The 24425-nt window shown below is 56.4% G+C and overlaps 4 protein-coding genes and 2 non-coding genes across 6 annotated transcripts, besides 2 other annotated features; 3 read left to right on the plus strand and 3 right to left on the minus strand.

The window, feature by feature from the left end:
* Positions 1-23: part of a sequence feature (Protein overlapping with rRNA (B0T26DRAFT_650702, KAK0713756.1) was converted to a misc_feature.) that runs on past the window's edge.
* Positions 24-48: 25 nt separating this feature from the next.
* Positions 49-147: a sequence feature (Protein overlapping with rRNA (B0T26DRAFT_650702, KAK0713756.1) was converted to a misc_feature.).
* A 768-nt stretch (positions 148-915) lies between these two features.
* Positions 916-5820, minus strand: B0T26DRAFT_678048 (uncharacterized protein; the record flags this gene model as incomplete). The annotated part of the gene is made up of 2 exons (XM_060440176.1): positions 916-3068; positions 3123-5820. The coding sequence occupies 2 exons, from the start codon at positions 5818-5820 to the stop codon at positions 916-918; spliced, it is 4851 nt and encodes a 1616-aa protein (XP_060295079.1).
* Positions 5821-9149: 3329 nt separating this feature from the next.
* Positions 9150-9241, plus strand: B0T26DRAFT_t169. Its single transcript has one exon. It is a non-coding gene; the product is annotated as a tRNA-Ala (tRNA).
* Positions 9242-9302: 61 nt separating this feature from the next.
* On the plus strand, positions 9303-9392 carry B0T26DRAFT_t170. The gene has a single exon. It is a non-coding gene; the product is annotated as a tRNA-Asp (tRNA).
* Positions 9393-10583: 1191 nt separating this feature from the next.
* B0T26DRAFT_370511 (uncharacterized protein) lies at positions 10584-15887 on the minus strand. Its single transcript, XM_060434667.1, has 2 exons — positions 12067-15887; positions 10584-12003 (listed from the first exon to the last, which is right to left on the minus strand). The coding sequence occupies exons 1-2, from the start codon at positions 15547-15549 to the stop codon at positions 10666-10668; spliced, it is 4821 nt and encodes a 1606-aa protein (XP_060295080.1). The 5' UTR covers positions 15550-15887; the 3' UTR covers positions 10584-10665.
* A 2287-nt stretch (positions 15888-18174) lies between these two features.
* On the plus strand, positions 18175-19755 carry B0T26DRAFT_742274 (proteasome-activating nucleotidase; the record flags this gene model as incomplete). The annotated part of the gene is made up of 2 exons (XM_060444083.1): positions 18175-19476; positions 19510-19755. 2 exons carry the CDS (start codon positions 18175-18177, stop codon positions 19753-19755), a joined length of 1548 nt encoding a protein of 515 aa, XP_060295081.1.
* Positions 19756-20950: 1195 nt separating this feature from the next.
* B0T26DRAFT_678051 (uncharacterized protein) lies at positions 20951-23372 on the minus strand (the record flags this gene model as incomplete). The annotated part of the gene is made up of 4 exons (XM_060440177.1): positions 20951-22221; positions 22290-22541; positions 22594-22810; positions 22890-23372. The coding sequence occupies 4 exons, from the start codon at positions 23370-23372 to the stop codon at positions 20951-20953; spliced, it is 2223 nt and encodes a 740-aa protein (XP_060295082.1).
* Positions 23373-24425: the final 1053 nt, after the last annotated feature.

A 24425-nucleotide genomic window follows, 5' to 3' on the forward strand; every position in this document is an offset into this window, starting at 1 on the left:
ACCGCCCCAGACCGCCCCACTGCCTCTGACCGCCCCACTGCCCCTGACCGCCAGGCCAGTAGCTGGGTGGGTGACCACCAGCGAATCCCTGGTGCTGTGTTCTTTTTTGCGTTTAGTCTCTTTCCCTTTTTGCTCTGTTGCTTCTCTTGTTTTGTTGTGCTACTATTCCCATCCAACGTCGTTGATACGACGGCAGGAACAAGCAAACGGGGTTCGGGACTATCCTTGACAAGTACTAGGTACACATTGTAATCACAGCACAGTTACATATCCCAGCTATTACTTGGTGAAAGCATTGCCGTCTTAAATCTTCCATTCTTCAGTTGGGTATCAACAAAACACTCTGTACATGGATATTAGTTACAAGGCATCGCCATCCAGCTAGACATTTGCCAGACAATGCCACGGCCAGTCCGCACACGGGCTAGAAGGCAAATATAGAGACACATGAAGAAGGAGAAAAAGAAGAAGAAGAAGAAGCAATAATTACAATACTTAAAAGAGACAGGCTCTGAAAGACAAAGCAGCCTGAACTACCTCAGAAACGGCCATAGAACCCGGAAGAAAGAAAAACCCTTCACGCGGGAAAAGACAACGAGGGTATAGCAAAAGCCCAAGTCATTCGTCGTCCTAGCCCCCAAAAGCCATCTTTTGTCATATCCGCTCCCGTCCTCGCCAACGCCAAGTACAGAAACCAACAACGACACCAGTAACAAGGAATAAAACAAGATATATATGACATCGCCATGCCCCGACGCTGTGCATGCTGTGTCAAAAGCTAAACAGAGCCCAGTCGCCCCTCTCAACAAACGCACGGCATATGCCAACTTGAGACGTGAAAGAATTAAAGTAGAAAGCAAGTAAAGTAGAGATTCGTGTCGTACATGAGTCAATCATCCTCTCATTGGTCGGCAGTTAGGCGGCGGCAGCTTCGAGTGTGACAGTGTCGTCGTTTTCCTCGTCGGTGTTGCCTCTTCCATTCTCCTCCTGTCTGACATCAACTGCCTTTTTGGGAGTCGGAACCTCGCTCCCCATATCGTCTTCGCCTGAAGCAGCACCGCGCGGCGTCTCGCGCTCCCGCTCCAGGTATATCTCAGCCTTGCGAACTTCGGCGGCCTGTAGGTTGTCGATATACGTCGTATACTTGACGATCTCGCGCAGGAGATACTCGCTCCTGCGCTCCCAGTTCGCCATAGCCTTGGCAGCATTACTCCCCCGTGGCGTGAAGGCGAGTAGCATGGGACTGCGTAGGCTATTGTGCGCCTGAAGTTCGGCTTCGAGACTGCGGGCGTAGCTTTGCAGCGAGCCTAGCTGGTCGTGCTCCGAAACGTTGCTAGCCCGCGTGCTCAGTGTGGGTGGCGTCCACTCGGCAATGTGAACCCTGTCTCCGGGTAGCTTGCCATGGCGTGGCAGAGACCCCGAGCCGATGCCGCCCAAGACGCCGCTACTGCCGCTACCAGGGCGGCCAAAGTCGAAGCTCGAGCTCCGCATGCTGCTGCGGCTCTGCATCGACGAACGGCTCACGACGGCCGCAAGCGCAGTGGAATTAGCGCCGCTGCCGGGGCGCGAATGCCCCTTGATACTGCCGACCGCAGTACTGGGTCTGCCAACAGCGTTCACGCCCCCGTTCTCGTTTATCGCCGTTACCAGCGCATTGTTTATTATGGCATCGCTCCATCCGTACTCGACGTTAGAGATGCCGCCAACCAATGGATGCGTGCTGAGCCGCGCGCTCCAGTAGTTGGCAGTAGCCACAAATTCTTTAGCGATCTCCGGGGTGCCAACCTGGAACAGATGGACTGCACCAGAAGGCAGCGAGAGCGCCCACACATTCGGCCTCGCCCGGGAATAGCCAGGCGGGGGGAGGAAAGATGCGAGCGTCTGCTGAAGCGAGAAGGTGCCTAGATTAGTGGCATTCTCCTGCCAGTTACCACCACCGACAACGGCGCCTTTTGGAAGGCCCCTCATGCGGCCCTTGCTGCGCATCGACTTGTTGGGGGAGAAAGAGAACATGCTCAATTGTCCCTTTTGGACGACGGCAAACACTTCGGTCCACGTTCGGTCTTTGGCCTTCCTGTCAGCGCCATGGAGGTGGTGCTTGTGCGTAGCAATGCCCTCCTTGACCCACGGGGGGCCAGCCAATTCAAGTGACTCGTCATCCAGTAATTGCTCGGGCTTCAGATCTTCTCCCTTTGTAGACGGGGCACTGGCGTCAAAGGTGTTATCCTCGCGAATGATTGCCTGGCTGAGGGCGTTGGCGAAGCCGATAGACTGCTGGAATTCTCCTCGGGGATACGAAGAACCGAACGAGTCCATGGACATGGAAGTGTGGGTGCGCCCGAGCGATGCCTTGCTCCAGGTAGCCGATGACTCGGTTGGGCTCCATATAGAGTTGTTATCATCGAAGCTGGTCCGGCTTGATGAGAACCCGTTGGGAGGACCCCGAGGCCTCGAGCGGCTCTTCGAACCCCACCTCGGGGCGTTTGTTTTTGCCGTCTCAGGAATCCTGCCCCGGATAGATGCAACACTCTCGGATGGCGCCTTGCTAAGGACGCTGGGGCTCCGCTTGAGCATGCCCATGACTGTAAGTCCACCCGGAGTAGGCGGAAAGTGGGGGGCCGCCTCGGCGCCAAACAGTGGGAGGCGGTCATCGCGAATAGACGCGTAGATATCCTTCAAGACGATCTCAACCTGCGACTCCCAGCCTCGGAGCGACCCTTCGAAAGGTGCCTTGACAAGAGGGCCACAACCATCACCACTAATCTGGTCCAAGGCAGTGCCGAGCGCCGATCCGGGACGCGGTGGAGGCTTAAACGACGACCTAAAACTATTATGTCGATCGTGGTCTCCAGATGTGCGTGGGTCCCCGTCAACCCCGAGGCTCGAGCCCCTCCCAGGAAGAATGCTTGGCCGGTCAAAAGCTCCAGGCGATACCTCTTGAAGAGAGTGTCTGATGGTGGTCATTGTGTTCTTGATGAATTGGCTCCGTGTCATTTTGTGTTCGATGTCAGCCATGTGGAGATCCGTGTTCAGGAGAATGATCGAATAGCAAATGGTGTGAATGATGTCTGCGGGCATTTTAGCCAGTGTCTGCATTATGATGGGCTCGCGCCTCGTCTTACCTTCGGCCCTGAAGCCGTGGTTGGGATTGCATTCACACCACCTCCTCGTGAAGGCAACAAGGATTCGATCGACTTGCTGCGTCTCTGCTCGCAACAGCAAGCGGTGGCAGACTTGCCGAAGGCTGGCAACAATGCTCTGTCCTTCAAAGTCAAAGAGATCCATATAAGCCCGCAAAGTTCGCTGCCGGACAATGCCTTCTTCGCCCATCCAGGCCGCTGCCTTCTCCTTCTGGATGAATTCCTCGCTCCCCTCAAACATCTTTTGCGCCTTTTGACGTTCGTCTTCCGTGGGGTCACCAACCACAAAGTCCGGTTCATCAAAGGACTTGGAGGACTGGTTGATGGACTCGTTGGTGCCAAAACCCGAGGGACTCGGTTCGGCGCTGTCGATCCTCAAACTGGGCAGGCTGGGGGCGTGCTTGAACATGGTCTCGGCAGAGTCGGCATGGCTCCCATCGGACATGATGCCCTCAATAGGCAGGCCAAGATTGGTCGCATTCCGGTCGCTAGCATAGTGAGGGGCTGGGTAAGACTTGGGATCCGCTCGCGGGGGAAGTCTCTGCTCTTCCCGCGATCGACCAAGATTCGGGACGCTCTTTGCTTTGAAGACAGTAGGCGAAGGTGACCTTGTTCTCTTGTCAAGATCCGTCCCAGGCTTGAGACTCCTGTCGTTTCTCGCTAGAGGGGCGGGCTTCTGCGGCCGCGGTGGACTATCCTCGCTATCGCTATTGTCCTGCAGGAAAGACTTGGGCGGAGAGTTTGCAGGATGTCCTGGGAACTGGCCGGTTGGCGTCCGTATTTGGGGCGGACCAGTAGCATCTGGATCATCGACCCAGTTGGTGTCGACTGAGCGAATCACAGCCCGTGGGCTCGGCTCATAGTCTGGCGAGAAGCCTCTGACGTTCCTCCGGCGTTCAACTTCTGCACTGTCATCTTCGGGAGAGCGTGTCGCTTCGGGGGGGGCGGCCGAAGGAAAGGCCTCCAACGAAGGCAGTGGGCCGTCGGTTGGGGTCAGAGCATCGGCAGTGGCTGAGCCTTCTTGTAAGAAGGGATCCATTGCCCGCCGGAGACTCGTTATGGGACTCGGCTCGGATTTGGCCGAGAGCGCCGCTACCCTATCGAGAGGGAGCTTAGCCGTCGGCAACGCTGGTACGGCGGGTATGGGCGGTTGCTCCGAGTCTGTAATTGACACTTTCCGCCGCCGAAAGAACGACGAGGTCTTCTTCTGTAAGGTGTGTGTGGCGGACGTGTGTGACTCGCGCGACGGCGGGGCCGACGACTTGGCTTGGGACGCAAATTGGTGCGACCTTGGCCCAGACATGTCAACGGACGAAGACGACGCCTGCGCAGACGATGACACGCTTGATTGGTTTGTCTTGGATGAGCCAAACATGCGCCTGAAAAAGCCAGGTTTCTCCTTTTGTTGTGTTGTCCCGGATGTCGGGGTTGCCGCTTCCTTGGACTTTTCATAGCCGACGTGTGGCGCAGGCGCTGACTCGAGATCAAGCTGGGGGACAGGTGGGACATCGCCCCCGCTGCTAAACTTTGACTCGGCCTTCCGTCCAACTGTTGCACTCCTCGACGACCTGGTACTGCGACGGCGATCTAACACTGACGACTTGGTGTCGATCTTGGGCTCGGGCGGAGGCAAGACCGGAAGGGACGGGACCGTTGCCAGCCTCCGGGGGCCTGCCGGGATGTTGGGCGTAGGCGCAGCATCGTAGCCGTCGTTGCTAAAAAAGGAATTGGAGAATTCGATGTGCCATGGCGAGCGCGACTGGCCCTGCGCCTGTGCCTGCGAGGGTGGTGCGGGCACCAGCCGTGGCTCTGTGCGCGGCTCTTCTGCGTCGAAACTCGACGATCTTCCGCCAAACCCGCGAGCCCAACGCTGGCTGCTGAGGACCTGGACGTAGCCCGCATCGATGCTATTCGTACTGCTGCTCTTGCTTCCCTTCCCGCCCCTAGAATGGAGCTGCTTCGGGGTCTCGGGTATGCCCCGTTGGTGGCTTGTCGTCTCGCGCACACTATTAATGCGGCCTAGACTCGACTGGAAGGCAGAGCTACTATTACTGCGGCGTCCTCGCGAGGATATTCGGCTCGCATCATCTGCGCCCTCGAGGTCTGAACTGTATGAGTAGGTGTGGCCATTGTTGGGTCGGCCCGACCTCGAGTTGAATGACATTGTTCGCCCGTCGTCATTGCCGAACGCGGCCGGATAGATGGGCGGGTCGTCGAAGTCGGGCCTCGGGGCGCCGAAGGGGCCGCCGCTTGTCTGGCCCATGGAGAACTGGTCGAGAGAGAGAAGCATGTTGGCGACCAACGAGTCCCTCGTAACTTGACGGGGCGGCAGGGAGAGATCGTGCGAATCGCGGTGGTTATTTGGGCGGGGCTGTTCTGGTCGGGCCGCGTCTTTACCTGAGACGTCGAGAACGGGTGTGCGAACGGGGGTGAGGCTTTCGAGAAATGTTTCCATGTCGGCGTCCCTCGTTGATGTCGGGGCCCTAAGCGCCCGGCCCCCAGGTGCAGATGCCGATGCAGCAGCCTTTGCTTTTGACGACGTGGGCGGCAATCGACCGGGAGGCGTCTGCGGAATGGCGTCCCGGTCCCTGCTTGTCTTTGGCGGCGCCGCCGATGTGTTGATGTTGAGTTCAGGCTTGCGCCGCGACCCAGGTCTGCGAGTCGTGTCCGACGATTGCATCGTCGCGGGCGGTGGCTCTTGCCGGACGGGAAGGAACAGGCTGGATGAGGCAGAGGGCAGGACGCAGACGACTAACTAACTGGCTGGCCACTGCTCTCGGCCAAGCTAATCGCTGTGTGACACAAGCCAGCAGGGGCCCGTTGGCTCCATCCACAGAAAGTCAAGCAGATGGCCCAGTGACGGCGTGCACAACTTGTCCCAAACGATTTCTTGTGCAAAGGCAAGTGTATCGATGGGGCAAAGCCACAAAAGTCGGCGAGCATCAATGGCGGCGTTCCAGCGGCAGCTCGGCGCGTAATAATTATTAACGTGTGGCTCGGCACACGTGTAAAGAGGGTGCGTCTGGGGCCTAGGTTCGAGTTATTGGGCAGGTGGCAGCTGCTGGTGGCCGTTTGGGGTGAGGGGGTGCCGTCCGTGCCCAGGCTTCCTTCGGGAGGCTCGTCTAGTCAAGTCTGTGATTCGGCTCAAGGATGCAAATTGTCCTTTGGGATTGATATGGCAGTGTCGTAATCGGCCGATTCCTCTATCGTGTCTGCACTCACGCGGGATTCGGCGATTGTTGACCCTGACGAGGAAAAAAAGGTCGGCGGTTAGAAAGTTGAAAGATGAGTTTGCTCCTTGCTCCTAAACCTCAAGTGGGTCAGCCCCCCTGAACGAACTGCTGGTTGAATTGCGCCAGCGCTGAGGTGCGTTAGCTCGTGGTCCGTCCGCCTGGGCGGGAACAAATGGAAAAAGTCGCGTCTTCCCCTGCTTCTTTGCAGTCGAATAATCAGTCATGCGAAACCACAAAGGAATGAAAATATTTACTATAGTCGGTCACCTAGGCATTCAATCCGAAAAGTTCCTTTTTCATTTCCCCTATACATCAAGTCAGGCAATAATGTGATTGACTCCGACCAACAATTGTTGCAATCTCGTCGAGTGACCACTGGAAAAATTGATCTGTACGCTGAATGGAGAGGGCCGTTTTGCACGCGTGGGGTTGGCAGTTCGTTGCTGCATGTCTTGGATATTTTTGTATATTTTGCGATCAACACGCCACATTTGCTGCCAGGGCGGAGGCCCGTGCCAGTCATGAAGCGCAATATCGACACCCACGAGCCCCCTTTCTCCATGGAAGTTGCGCCGAGCTACGGCCCAGGTAAGAGAAGAGAAGCTCCCGGCCTTGAGGTATTGAAACCACTAGCCGCTATAGCGGGGGTGGCAGATAAATGGCAGCCTCCAATCCGCCAGATACATGCGGCGATTGCCCTGTTAATTGCTGTCTTCAGGGTCAGGGGTCTCTTCCCTGTCCTGGATACCTCGAGCTCCAGCGGACTTTCGTCCCATGTAACGCGTCGGCAGATCCCGATGCTTAAAGATAATATTGACTATTCACATTTTGGAAAGCGAAATGGAATAGTGTTCACATCCACAAACAGCTAAAGCAAGAACATTATCGCGAGCAAGTATTCCTGTAGATATCCTGTACTACCACATCAAAGTGTCGGGTTGCAACTCTTTTCTGGGCTAGCCAATTAGAGCCAGCTCCTGTCTTCAAGATAGGATTAATTAGTGTCTTTCCTGTTCTGCCCCTTTTCGACGCATCTTCGTCTCCCCCCCCTCCTTCCCCACATTGTCGGTATGCGTGCACACCGCCTTCCCAGATCTCCTCCAAGGATCCTTGGCAACTGCCCGCACGAGATCTCCAAGAAATGCTGTGTCAACACCACGATCGCAGCATGCTGGCATCGTGGCCGAGAATCTTGAAGACAGCCATCTCTGAATATTCTCCATGGGCAGCAGCAAGGCATCGTTGCACAACAACGCTTCCGCCCCGCTTGCTGGGCCAACTCTCTACCAAGCTTAGTGCCAGTCTTAAGCCCGATTTGAACTGCCAGCCACGCTGCCAACCTCCTGGCCCACCTCTTCGTTCCCGGGTTTGGGTAAGGAAGCGGCACCGGTGAAAAGCGACAAGCATTGGCCCTCTCTCGAGAAGTGAACAAACATGGACGGCGGCGCTGGACGAGTTGGTTTCATGCTGGAGGACACGACACGTGTAATCCGCACAACGTGCGTTGATCCTTCTACCAATCCTTCAACCTAGCAGGCACGAAGAGGAAGCCACTCCCCGTCTGGCCGACCGGCCTGAGTCGCGCTCCCTGCGGCCCGCTGGTGGTCTTGTATTTAAGGTACGGAGTCCTCCGGCTTATTGGGTTTCTCTCGATTGACGGACACTTGTGATGGGTTCGGGCTCGCTCCCCACCAGATCTTCTGAAACCTCGGGCCGCACCAACCCCATAGTTCTCCTCGTGCCACGTTCGTTTGGCAGGCGGGGGCGAAGCTGTTGAACGTTGAGCCTGTCTGCACCACCACACCGCATGTGCTGACACCCGCCAATCGGCAATCTGCTCACTCCCAAGCAGCGGCGGATGGGTGGGTGTCACGGTTCCATATTGGCCAACGAGAATAGTGGCTCCGGTCATGAAACGTTCATGCAGTCATCAAGTGGCCAGCGCGATAAATAAACTTAAATCGCTCGCGTCGGTCCAGTCGCCAGCTCCGATTTGTCTCCGCACAGGCAGAGGCCATGCGTGCAACAATCGCGCAACAATCGTGCAACACAACAGCTCGTCGTTTTAGAGTCAACCAAAGGCTCCACGTCCCCCGCACCAAATGCTCCGCAGGCCCGAGAGTCGACTGGCTGTGCCCCCTACCAGTGCAGCAGCCTTTTTGGCCACAAAACCAGGAAACCACCTGTCCACACTTGGCGACACCGCCTCTGGGCTGCTCGGTGTAACCATCTCCTGTGTGCTTGTGCCCAGCGAATATGCGGTCCTTTTGGGAAGTGGAGAGACTTTTTCTTAGTTGCACGACAACTACTTATTATACAAGCCTGCATCCAGATACACACGGCTATAGCATCGGTGTCATCTTGTAGCAGCCCAAGAGCATGACTGTTATTTGCTTTTACTGGCTATGTACGTCAATCTTTCGAGTTGGGGCAAAGTCCCTAGTTAACAAGGGATATTGATATAACTTACAGGTTGTACTCCCAGGTGTTGCTAGACTCCGGGTTGGTTCCCCGGCATATAAAGCCTTGAGATACAAAGTAATTGTATGAGGGTATGTGCTCTATCGATGGCAACCGGACATATGTATGTGTGGAAACACCTGAGCTATGAGAAGCTGTCACCCATATATGGGTCCCACGTGTTGCAACAAGGACAACCCGGCTTCCACACTGCATATCCAATCTCGCAGTATCAACATCTAACCCATCCGTCTCCATCGAGCTATATCAGGCCTCGCTCGCGAGGTCCACCCCATCAAAAGGCACAACCAGCTACGGGGCGATAGTCTAGTAGTATGATTTCTATTTCGCATCTTTTACGAAGTTGCTTCCTACAGAAGGCCCCGCGTTCAATCCGCGGTCGCTCCGGCAGCCTGGCTTCCTTCGAGAATCTACGGCAGGTGCCACACATCTGCTCGAGTATTTACATTCTTCCGTAGTATAGTGGTCAGTATATGAGCTTGTCACTTTGAAAGAGATGATTTCGCTCGGGACCCGGGTTCAATTCCCGGCGGGAGAGAGAACCCTTTCTTTTTGCCTCTCACCCTCTCTTACAGAAGGACTAAGCTCCTATTGCTTTTTGCTTCCCTTTTTCTTTCGTCGCAGTTCTTCAATTCTTTCATCCAAAGTGAATTATCTTCTCGATTTACATTTGCCTTACGTCGCTATTCATCGCAGAACTACTAACCTTGGACTATTACCTTGAGTTATTAACGAGTAAATTGAACAAGAATATATTGTTACTTGCAGTAGACTTGAACTTCTCGTCATGAGCCTTTGGCTGCGGGCAGAAACGTCTGTGTAAAGAAAACTGTAGGAAACCAGGTATAGGATCACCTGAGGATAGACTGTCTGCAACGGTGCAAAGGAAGGTATCTTGGAGCAACAACTTAGAAATACAAATTCCAACAGCAATGCTTTGATGATCTTAAGTACAGTACACGTTACACCGAAGAGCAAGGAAAGGGACAGGCAAACAAACAATCACGCACGCCAGCAGTAAAACGGCCGAGACAACCACGGCCAAGACAACCACGACCAAGACAACCAACCGTAAGTGTAGAGCCCAGATAGGCAGGCAGACAAGACAAGGGAACAAGACACAAACAAACAGACAAGGAGAGAAGGCACGTGTCACATCATGGCTATAGCAAGAAGACGCAAGAAAGGGGCCAGAAAGATAGAAGAACGCATAATCGATGCCGAACCCAAAAAAAAGTGGAAGAAACCAAAAACCAAGACGAGATCCCTAAATCTCCCTATTCTATCAATGATAGCCCAACCAACCAACCAACCGCCGCCATCCCACCGCGCCTTGACCGATCAACCAGCTTCGCCAACTAAAAACCAAAACTAAGGAAAACAAGCGACATCAAGGCCGAAAACAAAAATACAAAAACTTACAACTACTGATACGAGTTGTTGGTTCACGGTATTGCATGCAGCAAGACAGGTATGTGTCCCTTCCCACCGCCGTGCAGTTGCCGTTCGAAGAAGCGAAGAGAAAGAGAGAAGAAGATAAAAAACGAAAACATGTTGGAGAAAAAAGACAAATGTGGCGAAGAAAAAGGTAAAATGCACCGCTCCGATCAACGAGGCTCAACAGCTCGGGCAGTAGCAATATTGGCATTGGCCTCTCCAGCACCCTCGGGAGAGGGCGGACGAGCACTCTTCTTGGACGACCAAGGCCCGTCGCCAAGGCCCAACCACCTGAAGACACGCGTCTTGATGCCGCTCCCGCCCCCTTCAGCCCCGGCGCGGTGTCTCTCGGCACCGGCAGCAGTTGCGACCATCTATGATCGGCCCTGCCGCCTCTTCTCGCGCTCGAGGTTGTCGCGGAGCAGATTGTTCTCACTTTCGCTGGCGTTAATGCGCTTCATAGCTTCGCCGCGGTCGAGGAGACGCGCCTCGCGCTCCGCCTTGAGCTTGTATTCGAGGTCGCGCAGGCGGAGCATCCACTTATTGTCCATGTTAGCTCCGCTACTACTAGCACTACCGTTGGCACTCTGTTGTTGCTGTTGCTGCTGCTGCTGCTGCTGCTGCTGCTGCTGCTGCTGCTGCTGCTGCTGCAATTGCTCCTTCTCATCATCTTCCGCTTCTTGGCCTATGAGCCCCATGAGCTCGTCGGCTGCGAGATTGACGCGGTGGCTGCTTGTCGCACGGCCGGTAGTCATGGTGCTGGAGCGGCCTAGCGAGTAGTTGCTGCTTCCGCGGCTGGAGGCGCCCGTCTTTGGTATCCGGCTTGTGCGGTCTTTAGCCTTGGGGCCTGTGGGAACTGAGGGACTGGGGCTGCCGCCGCCGGCCGACGAGTTGTCAGGGATGAGGCCGTTCGGATCGCCGGTGGCGGCGTAGGCGGCTCTCGCGCGGACTTCGGCGGCGGTGCGGAGTGTGTGGTTCTCGACTTTGAGCTGGCGGTAGGCGTCTTCCAGCCGCACAAGTCGCTGCTGCGCCTCGCTGGGTCCGTTACTGAGAGTCCCGGTCGCGATGCTGTTGCGCATGATGGCCTCGAGCCGATCTAGCTTCTTGGTGCGCATGTCCAGATGACTCTCGAGCGTCTGGTACTCTCGCCACAGGTCCTTCTCCACGCTCTTGATCTTGCCTTGGAACCCGCCTACCATGGTCTCTATGGTCTTCACCGCGGCCAACAAGTTCTTGCTGAACCCTGGCAGCATGGTCGCCACAGCCTCAAGGCTAGGTAGCGCACGGCCGTTGATGAGGCTGTTGTCGTGGGCCCAGTCGGAGCCGCAAAGCGACGAAAGACGGGTCCAAAGCACAAGCAGAAGATTGTTGCGCTCAGTGAGCTGATCCTTGAAGCTGGCCTCGAGCTGGGCGAGACGCTTCTTGTCTTGGGCCTTGGCCGCCTCGAGCTCGAGGATGCGTGCATCCTGGGAGCTGACGGTCCTGGTGACGTGCTGGTGCGTCTTCTGGAAGGTCTCAAACTGGTGTTTGGAGTTGCGGTGCGCCTGCCGCTCTTTGTCGAGCATCTCGGCCATTTTGCGAGACTCGAGAGCATGCGATTCGAGAAGGGCGTCGCGCTGTTTGATGATGCGATCCTTCTCCATAAGAGAGTTTTTGGTGGCGTCGAGATCGCGCACCGTGTTCTCCAGGTCGCGCTGGAGTTTGGCGATTGACTGTAGGGAAAAGGGGGGGTCAGTAAGCTTTTCGCAGGCACACAAAAGCCTCGGCAGACTTGCCTTCAAAAGACTTGACCTCGTTCCGTTCAAGTCTCCCAGAGCCTCGCGCAAGTTGTTCTCCAGTTCAATGAGCCTCTCTTTCCACTCCGTCGCCTCGACCTCTCTACTTGTGAGGTTTTTGCGCAGCCGCCTAGCCTCATCCTTGGCCGCCGACGCCTCCCTATTGAGTTCGTTGACGAACTGCTGGACGTCTTCCTTCTCCCGGTTCGCGACGATTTCGCGCTGCCGCCTCTCGGTGGCGAGACGTTGCTCAAGCTCCCGGGCGCGATCCTTCTCCTCGCGAATGGTCTGCTCGGCATTAGCGAGCGCGGCCTCGAGGTCCCCGATGCGGATCTTGTCGCCTTCTTGCTCCTCGCGCAGGAACGCAATTTCGCCCTGGCTGGATTCCTGTTGCACCGACAGTCGATTAGCTTTGTCGTTGGCCTCCAAGAGCTTGGTCTCGAGATCCTCCAGCTCCCTGTTGGCGTCTCCAAGCTCTTGCTCGAGCTGTTGGATCCTTCGGAGCTTGGTTTCCTGCTCATCCTCGAGCCGCACAAGCGCGTCGCTCATCTTGCGCATCTCTTCTTGTAGTGCGCTAAAGTTCTCGGTCCTGTCACTCAAGTCGAGTTGAAGACGCTCTATTTCGGCGTTGCGCTGATCTCCTTCGCCCTCGAGTGCGTCAATCTCCTCCTGTGCTTCCTTGCGCAGAGCCTCAAACTCGGTCTCCAAGTTGGCATGCTCCTGCAAGGCCTCGTCTCTCTCCGCTTGGAGTGCCATTAGGTCGTTCATGGCGGTGTCGAGATCCTCCTGAAGCGCGGCAACCAGCTCCTCGGCTTCCTTTTTGGCTCCGACCGCAACCTCAAAGTCCTCCATGCAGGCGTCTAGCTCTCGCTGCAGGTCCTGGTTCTGCAGCTTGAGCTCGTTGTTCTTGTCGCGCAGATCGGCTAGCTTGTTTTCCAACTCCTCGCGCTCCGGCTCTTCCAGTGCGGTCCCGGTGGCTCGTGTCCCGCCACTTGCTCGAGACTGCGACCGCTCATGAGCCCCTGCGCGGGATGCTGACCGTTCCAAGATGCTATCTATCGTGGAAGGTGCTGGCCCGCCCCGGCGTTGCGCCATCTTCAGATCTTCGATTTCTTGGTACAGCCGCTCCTTCTCGCGGTTCCGCGAGGTAAGCATCGACGTTTGGGCACCCACTTCGCGTCGCAGCTCGGCATTCTCGTGGCGCAGCTGATCGCTCTCCCGGCGAAGATCCTCGACCAATGTGCTGCCTGCGCTCAGCGCTCCACTGGCATCTAATTCGTTGGAGAAAGCCGTCATCGGTCGACTTGGAGACATGGCACGGTCTCGCTTCTTGGTGATGTTATAGATGTTTGTGGTGTGGTTTAGTGCACTCCCGGCCGACTGCGCCGCGAGTTCCTGCTTCAGGCGAAAGACTTCGTCGCGGAGGCGGCGGTTGTCTTCGTCGCCCTGCTCTCTCCTGGCAGTCTCTTGCTCGAGAAGATCCTTCCAAACGTCCGCTTCTTCTTGTCGGCCGAGACTCTCGCCTATTCTCTCGCCAGTCTTTTCCCCAAGCGTCCGGACGACCTCGGCCATGCGGCGCTTCTCGGCTTCTTTGGCCATGTTGTCGGCTCTCAACCTCTCAATCTCAGTAACGTACTCTTCCATCTGCTCCCTCAGATATATCAGCTCCTCTTCGCGCTCCTGACTCTCTTGGTAGTACGCAGCGCTCTGATCATCGTCGGACAAGACACTACGTGCAGTCCCGGGGCGCTGGTCGTCATCCTTCATTTGCTTTTCGAGCTCCTTGACACGCCGACGCAGCATCTTATTGTCCCTCTGCAACACTGCCAGGCCCGTTTTGAGCTCGACGTTCTCTGAGATCATTTCCTTAATACCTTCTTCAGAGAGCTTGTCCAGGCGGTCGCTCAGGAACATAACCTTGAGCTTGAGGTCAAAATTCTCCTTGCTCAGGCGTTCGATGGTGCTGCTCTGCTCCTTCAGGGTCAAGCTCTTGCCTCCATGGCGGCTCGTTCCAGTCGAGGTGCCAAGACCCGCGACGCTATTAAAGTCGTGGGGTTTCCGTGGAGTTACGAGGCCTCCCTTGCTCTTATATTCTCTAGCTAGAGACTCAGGAACTTGCACTTCTCGCACATGGCGGGCGATGACGGTGTCGGTGGGCGCGGCGAGAGCAGTTGAGTTGCGCTTGGCTTTGGGGGTTTGCAGCATATCGTCGTTTTGGACCCGCTGGCTCGGACGCTGAGGAGACGAGTTCTGATCCACTTCGTCCAGGGTCTCGAGCTGACCTATGGCCGGCCCGGAGTAGTCATGGAGGTCATCGATTCCACTAGCCATGCTCCCCATGCTGATAGACCGCGACAAGATGTTGCTCAAGCTCCGCGGCATTCCCAATGATGGGACGGCGCCGCCAGATTGGAGCGCATAGTCCGTTCCCAGCCCGACCGTGACATCGCTTTCGGGGTCGGTGATTAGAGACGAGACCGAGGAGCGCTGACTGGCATTTCGGCTGCGCAGGTATTTTGGACGTTGCCTGGCAATCTTGAGAGCCTGACCAGGAGTATTTCCTGCATCCACAGAGAACCGATGCAGACTTTGGTCGGAGCTCATGTGTCGTAACCGTCCCGGATGGCCACCTTGGGGGTACTCGGGCTGCGGAAGGTAATTCTCAGAGTGGTCTCCTGCCTGGTCCTGATCGTCATGGCTGTCTGTCTGGTCCAGGTCGGATTGATCATGATCTGACTGGTCGTGCTGAGGATAAAGGTCGTGCGCCGAATCGTCGGGGTCTTGCCTCCCTTCGGCCCCATCCACGCCTCGACTTGCCTGGGACACGGCGCGCGAGATAGTCCTTGCAGCAGCGGCAGCTGTTGGCGAAGACGAAAACGCCTCTAATGACGATGTTCCATTGCCGGGCTCCACCCTGATCTGTTCGTTTTCTCGGTCGGAGAAATGGTAGTCGTTGTTGATATGTGCGGGAGTGGGCGGCGTATGCCTCAGAATTGGAAACATCTGTGACTCGTCCTGTGACTCGTCCTGTGACTCGTTGGCGTCGCTAGGGGGGAGGGGCGGCAGGGGCAAAGCTCGGGCTGTCTGCTTCTTTGTGGGAGAGTCGAAGAGGAAGGTGTCGTCGACTCCATTTCTGGAAGCCGGGATAGGCGAGAGGGGGGCTGAGAAGCTCGACTCGATGTCTTGGAGGTGTTGTCGAACAGCGATCTCGGCCTGGGAGTCTGAATGCCTAAGTTCGAGACTCGGGCCCTCGAGGTAGCTGCTCTCGGGCATGGCAGGGGCGGGCGGATGCAGCGGCGGTATGTTCTCGGGTTTGAGGGCTGGCGCATTCGAGACAGGGGGTGGGGGTGGGCGGACATCGCCAAAGTTCTCCTTGAGCGGAGAAATGACATCGTCATCAAAGCTCCCTGGCACTTTTCGGATGACCTGATGGGCTATCGATGGCCGCGACTGCGGGCTTTGGAGGCTTTCGTCTTCGTCCATTGTGAGTAGAGCGGTCGCAGGTTTAGTGTCGCGCGGCTTGCTGTCGCGGGGTCAAGCAGCGAGGTGCATGTGCATTCGGATCGAGTCGCGCGCGCTGTCAGTCACGACCCCGTCGCATGGCAGCACCAGCCGGGGACAGGCGCGCGCATGTAGAAAACAGAAAACCCGGCTCGGTAGTAGGTATTCGGGCTGCTGACGAAACAAGCAAAGGTAAAAAAAAACAAAAAAACAATACGTAGCACTCGGGACGTTGACCGAGACCAGCTGCGAGGGAAATCTGGGTCGGGTCGCATACACTAGAAGAAAGCCAATGATGCGCTCGGTCCTCAGGTTTGTTCGTTTGGACTTTTTTGGGCGAGGCATGGGCCGCAAAGAGGCCCAAGATTTCCAGAGTTGCGGTCGCGTCTTGTCCCGTGCCCCGCCCCAAGCCCAGCGGGAAACGTGCTGATCCCTGCGCGTTGCTACGACACCCACCGTAAGCCAATGGCATGCAGGCGGCCGGGGTCCCGGCAGCGGATCCTTTTGGGCCAAAAATGGCAAAGGCTTCGAAGTAGGGCCAACGTTCGACGCAGGGGGGACCGGGATTGGAATGCAAGTAATCGATACTCCGTCTGAAGACTCCTAATAAGATTATGAAAAGGGGTTTAACAAGGAAGGCTTTGCAATTGTCTCTTGTCTCTTTCCTGCAGCGGAAGTGGATTCCCAGGCTGCCAATCGGCTAGTTAATTAAACCTTAAATATTGCCCGAAACAGGGTTTGGGAGCGTGCCGGAAATGATGCATGGAACGAGGCAGTGGCACGAGAAAAAGTATCGCCCGTCCAAACCTTCGGCGCCACAGTTGCGAGGTTATGATGAAACCCTCCATGCTGTGCCTAAACCCAACTTAACTACGTGCTCAAGAATCTAAAAGCCAAATCAACCTTAGCTTGGTTTGGGAGGGCTTCAGGACCCTCCTTTTCTTAGTAGATGACGATAATTGGATCAAATTGTGGGGCTAGCAAAAAAAAGGCCATGGCGACCATGATTCTGTAGAGAAGATGGAGAAGGAAAGAGCCGAAAGAAAGCACAGGCCTGAAAGTTTATTTGACAGGCGATTTCTGCGCTTTGACTCAAGGAAGTCGACGACACAGTACTTAATAGCCGTAATTTGCACACAAAAACAGAAACCTGGAAGGTGTTGACATTTAGGTAACTACCTAAGGCAATTAGGTAATTATAGCTGAGGTAAGGTGCCAATTCTAATTGAGAGAACGACGAAGTAGAAAATTTGTAATTAGATCTAAGCCAACTTTTCAGACCGAAAAGCCGCACGGTTCAAAGTCACTTCCTCCAACCTCGTCTCTGGCCCGGTGCTGTCCGGCTCCGACTTGTTTGATAATATTGCCAGTACCGCGGTCCGCAACCACAAGCCGGGCGAATCAACCATCCGCATCAAAAACTGTCAGACACGAGGAAACATGGGGGCACCTTCTCTGCAAAATGCCTAGGGCGATTAACCGCGACAAGGTTGAGACTGTACGCAATTACGCCCGAGGGACACGGAAGGCGTTTAAGGCGGCTTAGGTATCCTAAGTCCTAACCGACCCTTATTTTCCGTCGCATTCAGAAAGTCACTTGAGAGAATTTCAAAGCGGCCAAGACAGAGAGAAACAGGAAGGTGCCAATGGGGATAGGGCTATAATTGCCCCAATCGTCCCGTCTTTTGACCTCGTCGACGGGTTACGATTGACATTGTCGAGGGCCGTCGCCATACCTACAGGATCCCGTGGGTGCCAAGACGGCGGAAGCAGAATGAATACCTAAGGTAGTTCAATAGCCAATCCAATGCACTGCCGTTGGCTCCACGCCGCCTCGGGCGACGAGCAGGCGAATGGGTTTTGGCCTACTCCAACGGACTGCCGATTCCAGCATCATGCATTTGTGCTATGCCGCCGTGCCGCAGCCACATCACTACTATATCCCTACCCGTTCACTATGCATGCCGCCCATGCCGCTCAAAGGGAAGGCAGCAGCGCTAGATGCCCAGACGGTATCAACATTTACGTGGAATCCTCACGACACGTAATGCTCCATGCCTTGGAGGCAAGGCAGCGGCAGCGGCAGTGGCAGTGAGCCAAGGCAACCAACCAGCAGTCCGCGCACTATCAGAATGGGTCACATGGGCCAACTGTGGACCGCCTTGGCCCCCAACCAAGGAAAGGTTGATTCAAACTAGCACAGCAAAGGGTCGTCGAGCTAGGCGCGAGCTGATGGTCTGAGCCAGAGGAACGGGGTGCATAGTCTTCGTGTTGAATGTGTGTACATGCACAATGCACACCACACACCGCACAGCACACACCACACACCACACACCACACACCACACACCACACACTACATAGTACACAGCATACCTTGCCAGATGTGTCTCGTGTGCGGCGTGTATATCAAATACAACCACACACGCCCTTGCAGGTCACAAATCGGCCCAAGTCTGCCTTGAACCTTTCGAGCTTTGATCTCCATATAAAGCCATTCCAACCGCCAAGGCAACTCCCTTGACTCGAGTCTCTCTAGTCTCTATCTATACATTTTCGCACTCTATACAGACCCGTCAAACCAACCCAACGAGGCATGCCGTCAACCATGTACGACTACGGACTCCACGGAGATGCCCTTGAGCGCTGGCGCCAGTACAATGACCAGAAGCTGGCGAATCCCGAACTTATCACTCTCGGCATTCTCCGTGAAACATACCCCGGCCACCACGTCACCTTCACCAAGCCTTCGAGGTGCGACCTCCTGGGCTTCGCCGAGGCCGGCCATGCCACAGCCACCCAGCAAGACAGCCCCTTCGACCACGCGCTTCGCATCTATGAGGCCCCCGGATACCGGTTGGACAAAGGAGGCTGCAAGGTGCAAGATCGCGTCTTCTTTGGATGCTGGTCTTACACGTGGAACGGCACTGACTACTTCGTCTACCAAGCCGAGTACAAGGACCGCATGACCCGGGACGTTAAGCTGTTGTACGTGCTGCACCCCGACGGCCAGCAGCAGCGCACCAACGCCGCCACCGACGCCCTGCTCCTCGAGTCGGGCAAGTGGACCAAGGAACTCCACGGCGAGATCTACGTCTTTGACAATGCCGAGTGGAAGAAGTCTAAGGAGCTGTGGAAGAGCGTCGCCGGCGCGTCGTGGGACGACGTCATCCTCGACGCCGACATGAAAGCCAGCCTGATCGACGACGTCACCAACTTCTTCGACACGCAGGCCCTGTACCACTCCATGAAGGTACCTTGGAAGCGAGGCGTCATCCTCCACGGCGTGCCCGGCAACGGCAAGACCATCTCGGTCAAGGCGCTGATCAACTCGCTGGCCGCGCGGAAGGACCCCGTCCCGTCGCTGTACGTCAAGTCGCTCGACGCCTGCGCCGGGCCCAAGTGGGCCATCCAAACCATCTTCGTCAAGGCGCGCACCATGGCCCCGTGCCTGCTCATCTTCGAGGACCTCGACAGCATGGTGACCAACAAGACGCGTAGCTACTTCCTCAACGAGGTCGACGGGCTCGAGTCCAACGAGGGCATCCTGATGATCGGGTCGACCAACTACCTCGACCGCCTCGACGCCGCCATCACCAAGCGCCCGAGCCGCTTCGACCGCAAATACCACTTCAAGCTGCCCAACGAGGCCGCGCGCGCCGCCTACGTCGCGTATTGGTCTCACAAGTTCACCGGATCAGGCGATGTCGACTTCCCAGAGAGCCTGTGCCCCATCGTGGCCAAGATGACCGACGGCTTCAGCTTCTCGTACCTCAAGGAGCTATTCGTGGCCTCGCTGCTCACGCTTGCCCGCGGCACGTCCAACGGCGACATCATCGCCGAAGAAGACGAGCCCTCTGCTGGCCAAGACGGCGACAGCGACAGCAGCCCCCCAGCTTCTGACCTGGGGGTTGTCGTGGTCGGGGAAGAGGATAAGGGCAAGCCCGCTACTACTCCTGCGGCGGCGGCGGCGGCTGGCAACAAGAAGGTCCTGCCTCGCATCGACATCCCCGCGGAGCTGCAGCGCAACGTGCTGCTGCGCATCCTCAAGAAGCACGCGGCCGGGCTGCTGGCCGAGATGGACAATGGCGACGAGGGCACGGCTCCCAAGGAGGTGCCCGCCGACGACGGCGAGCCGCCCCTGTTCTCGGCCGCCTGGTTCGCCTGCCGCGCGGACCCAAACGCTTGAGTGGTGGGCAAGGGAGCTGCTCGTGATTGTCAAGTGTTAATTATCGTTACTCCCTTTAACTTGATACATACAGCTGATAGGGCCTTTAATGTGCATGTGGTGATGGGTATGAGCCATTTCACTTTTGTGATAAATCTAACTGTGGAAGTCCCTCGTTGAAGCAGACGAAATATAACACAGTTTATAAGCTGAGGTGCCCGCTCCATTCGGCAAAGCATCCGACTTTGCTTGCGCTCAATTTAAATACAATAATCACAAGCCAGCACCCAGAGTGCCGATTACATGTCTCTCGTCACTTTCCAGGAAGACATCTGCTTTGTGATCTGGCGATGGTCTTGAATCTTGATCCACGTGCCCAATTCTTTAGTTATAGCCGTCCAACTAGACATCTGGTACTATTCCAAGGTATATTACACAGAGAATGATAACGGACCTCCATTTTAGTTATTTTCATTCTGACATATAAAATCCCGGCATTGCAGTCCCGTTCTTAAAAGGAGACTGATACGGTGCAAGTCACACTGTAGAACGCACTGTCACGTGCACCCCACTGCAGAACTTACACCTCGGCAGATGCGGATGCTAGCTCCTTCCTTCTTCTTCCTTAATTTTATACCTAGATCATTTATTCACATTGTCATTCACATCACATTCGCATTTTTTGTGGGTCTTCTATATCAATGACATTAGCGGTTTCTTTGCGAGCGATCTGTCCCTATATACCCTAGCTTGTTCAATTCCGCTGTATTCGTACGCTAATTAATTACAAGAAACGCTTTTCGGCCACTTTCCCATCAAAAGCGACGCTCTTCCATCAGCTTTCCATAAATCATCTACGTCTTTCATCAGCTTTCTGTCGACTACGACGTAATTTACCATCTCTTGGCCTCGTCTTTCTCACCTTGTCGTTTCATTCTTCCCTTTGCCGTGTTTGTCTCGATTTATGCTTCCGTCTTTACTTTTACATGTAAAGTCAATGTGCTTCCATTTGAAATTACGCATAATCAGTTGGCTGCTAGCTAGAGAAGAGTTGAGTCATTGGCAGCTACCTTAGTTGCCGTACGTTACCTAATCTATCAAATAAAGCCAAACTCCGGTCTACCCGTTCTATAGGTCTTTAATAACCAAGCAGTTCGAGCCAATCTTTTACCTGCCCTTCCCCCGACACGACACTCGTGAATATCAGAAACCAACGCTATGTCGACGACCTCCGATCATGGCCGTCACCGGACCAGACCTGTCCCTGTTCGTCATACGCCGGCGACACCGGAAGCTGAAGCCCACCACCTCGGTGCACATCTGGCAACGTAGCAGCCCTCCCCAGGCCCATGGCGCGGCGCTTCCGGGCGGCAGCAGCGCCCTGCCAGCCACCGCCGGCTTCGCGGACGTTGCGCAGCGACACCCTCTGGCCAGGGAGGATAAAATTTCCCAGCCAGCGGCTGGCCGTGGGGCTGGTGAGAAGCAAGCGGAAGTTGGTGGCGGCGCGGTAGTGGTAGTCGTCGTCTTCGTCTTCATCGCCGCCGGGGGCGCCCGGATCTGCGGCGTCGCGGAACGCGTCCAGCGTCGCCGCGTAGTCGCCCGCGCGCCACAGCCTGTCACCCTTGTCGGACCCGTCATCATCATCGCCACTACCATCCATGCCGCCCTCGCCAGAAGGACGAAGCGGCGGCGGCGGGTCGCGTTCAAACGCCGACCAGCCGTCGACGAGGCAGTAGATGGGCACGGTGCGGGGCACGAGGCGGATCAGCGCGGCGAACAGGCGGCCGATGGCGGTGACGTCGCGCCGCACCAGCTGCAGTTCCTGTTCTTGCTCGTCGCCCTCGTCACTGCCGCACAGGTGCGGCAGGTCGACGGCGTCCTGCGCGCCGATCCACCCGTTGTCGACGAGCGCTAGCAGCAGCTGCGTCGTCAGGCACCGCAGCAGACCCTGTGGTCCGCGCAGTTCGTCATCGTCGCCGCCATCCGTCGCGTGCAGCGCGCAGTAGTACTCGAGGACGACGGCGGGGGAGGGGGGCGCGGGCTTGTCGGGCGACCGCGGCATACTGGGCGACGGCGATGATGATGTGGCGGCGGCGGTGGCATTTGGCTGTTGTTGCTGTTGTTGTTGCTGCTTCTGCCGTAGGGCCTGGGCGAGCATGGCGCACACGTAGGATAGCGGGCTGACCTTGCCCATCTGCGAGCGGTCAAAGTGGCCGTCGACAGCGACGATGCTCGGGGCGCAGCCGTTGCTGGTGCTGAGCAGCTCGCGCACCTGAGCCGCGACGGCCATGTGCGCCGCGCGCTCGATGTCGGCCTGGTTCAGCGATGCGCCGCGCCGCATCACCTTAATGGCGTCATTGCTCGTCCGCATGTGGTTGACGTCCATCAGCTTCAGCAGTTCCTCGGCTGTGTACCCTGGCAGCGCCGTGCCCAGGTCGGACATGCGATCGTCCGACGCCAGGTTGCGGTTGTTGTCGGGAAGGAAGCCTAGCGTATTGAAGTCTAGTCTTGTTAATCAGCCTGTACACGCATACGAGAAGCAAGCGAAAACTCACTCAGCTGCTCCATCAGAAAGTGCAGCAGCTGCGTCTTGCCGTGCGCGGCGTCGATGGACATCTGCATGGTTCGCTGCTGGCGCAGTACCTCGTCCAACTGCAACTGGATAGTCTTTGAGGCCGAGTAGTTGCCGACGATTAGCTCCTCGATGAGGCCCTCGGCGCAGGTGCGCACCGCCGCCGCGCACCCCGACACGGTGTCGAGCAACTTGTCGATCTTCCAGGTCCCAAATGGGCTCTTCCACGCATTGACTGCACGGGCCTAGGTCAGTGTTGTCACAATCCACACAGTGGACAGACTCACGGAAAGTTCCCGGAACTAGTCTGTTGATCAAAGCCGGCAGCGTCCGGATCAACATTAGCTGCAGCTCCTGGACGCACTTGTGCAGCTGGATGCTCTTCGGGTTGCTGCTGTCAAGCTTGAAGGTCTCGGCCTTGTTGCGCGCCATCTCGATGATGTTAGGCACCGACTCAAAGGCCGCCAGGATCTTGAGCCTATTCATCTCGCTGTGCCGCGCTAGCTGTCGCAACCACAATTGATGAGGCAGTGGTTAGCCATCGACTCTCTGATGCTTGAAGGGATGAAGGACGCCCTCTTACGCTGAATATCAAGGCCAGCGCGCCGTGCAACACACACAGCTCATCCGGCAGCGCGTCGAGGCCCGGGGCGAGGATGCTCGACGTGGATCCGAGGGCGCGCCAGGCCTTCCTCAGGGGGTTCCTCTTCTTCTCATTCTCGAGGGCCCTGGATTGGGCCTTGCGTAGCTCCTCGTGCACGTCGTCCCATGTGCACTGGTTCAGGTCCGGGGTGAAGTCGATATACTTGGCCGCTACGCGGTGATGCTGCTCGAGCGTGGCCCTCAGGTCGCTGATCTCTGGCGGTTCGTACCGCATCGTCGCCGTGTTCAGAGCAGACGGGTTGGCAAAGGCGGCGTGAAAGGCGGGAGCCTTGGTGTCGATGAAACCGGCAAGCATGGCTACTTTCTCCTCGCGCTGCCGGTATGGGTACTGGTGCTGGTATTGGTGCTGGTACTGGTCCTGATCAGGGTCCTGGTCAAGGTCCTGGTTCTGTTGCGTGGTCATTTTCCTCGGAGGATCATGGCCTAGTTCGCGCAAGCTGATGCGTCACGTCACGTTACGAGACTAAGACAGGTAGGCAGTCGACTCATACGGCTTTGGCTTGCTCTCGGTGCCGAAGCGCGACGGGAAAGCTAGGCAGAATCAGGGCCTTTGGCTGTATCCTTGCGGATGGGCAGACTGGAGACGGTACAGCTGTGATCGCCATCCCTTTTTTTCAAATGCCAGAAGAGGGGAAAAAGGGGGTTGGCGGGCAGTTTAGCAACTGAGGGAAGCGAGGCTCCGACAAGGCTCTGGCTTCCGACTTTCTGCTCGACGGGGTGGGTAGGTAAGACGAGACATGAGGGTGTTGTGGCGGAGCAACTGCAGGTCGCATGACCCCTGCGTTGGTCGCCGAGCCTTATGCTGAACAGTTCATGCAGAGGGAGACATCGATTATTACCAATCACCGGCTGGGGTGCACGGCAAACTCTTCGAGTTGGTGGTGGCAATCACGGGTAAACAAGTTGGTCCGGTCGACTTACCATCAAGACTAGGCTTGAGGCGTTCTGTTAAGTCTTGGGCTGAGGTCCTGTGTAAAACTGGCTTCGCCTTGTTTCTGAGCATCAGCCACTAGGCACCAGCCGTCCTGCAGCCGACCCAGAGTCAAGAAAAAGCAAGCTACTCCCAAAATGTCGCCGCATTTCCCGGAAAATCACCGCGGGAGCCTTCGCCGATGACTCGTCGCATTGCGAGTGGGTTAAAAGATAAGGGCTGTGTGGCCCGAGCAAGAAATCCGGATCTCATTTTCAGACATGCCGCATTTGGGCCTCGGTGTGCGATATTGCTTGCATACGTCCTCCCGCCAGGGCAAGGCTCGGACGAGCGCCGGGCTGACCTTGGAAAACATGATTTGACCGACCCCCACTTCTGATTGATTTCACCAGATCTACCTTGGAACAGATCCCAGAGCCTTACTTCTCCACGACCGGCGGCTTTGTGTGCTTTAGTATTTCTGATCGACTCCCCTCAAACTCTTGGTCCAAGTGTTGTCACGGCCGGCTTTTCTGCCCCCCGCCA

This window comes from Lasiosphaeria miniovina (genome assembly GCF_030549165.1).
Source record: "Lasiosphaeria miniovina strain SMH2392-1A chromosome Unknown B0T26scaffold_5, whole genome shotgun sequence".
NCBI lineage: Eukaryota > Fungi > Ascomycota > Sordariomycetes > Sordariales > Lasiosphaeriaceae > Lasiosphaeria > Lasiosphaeria miniovina.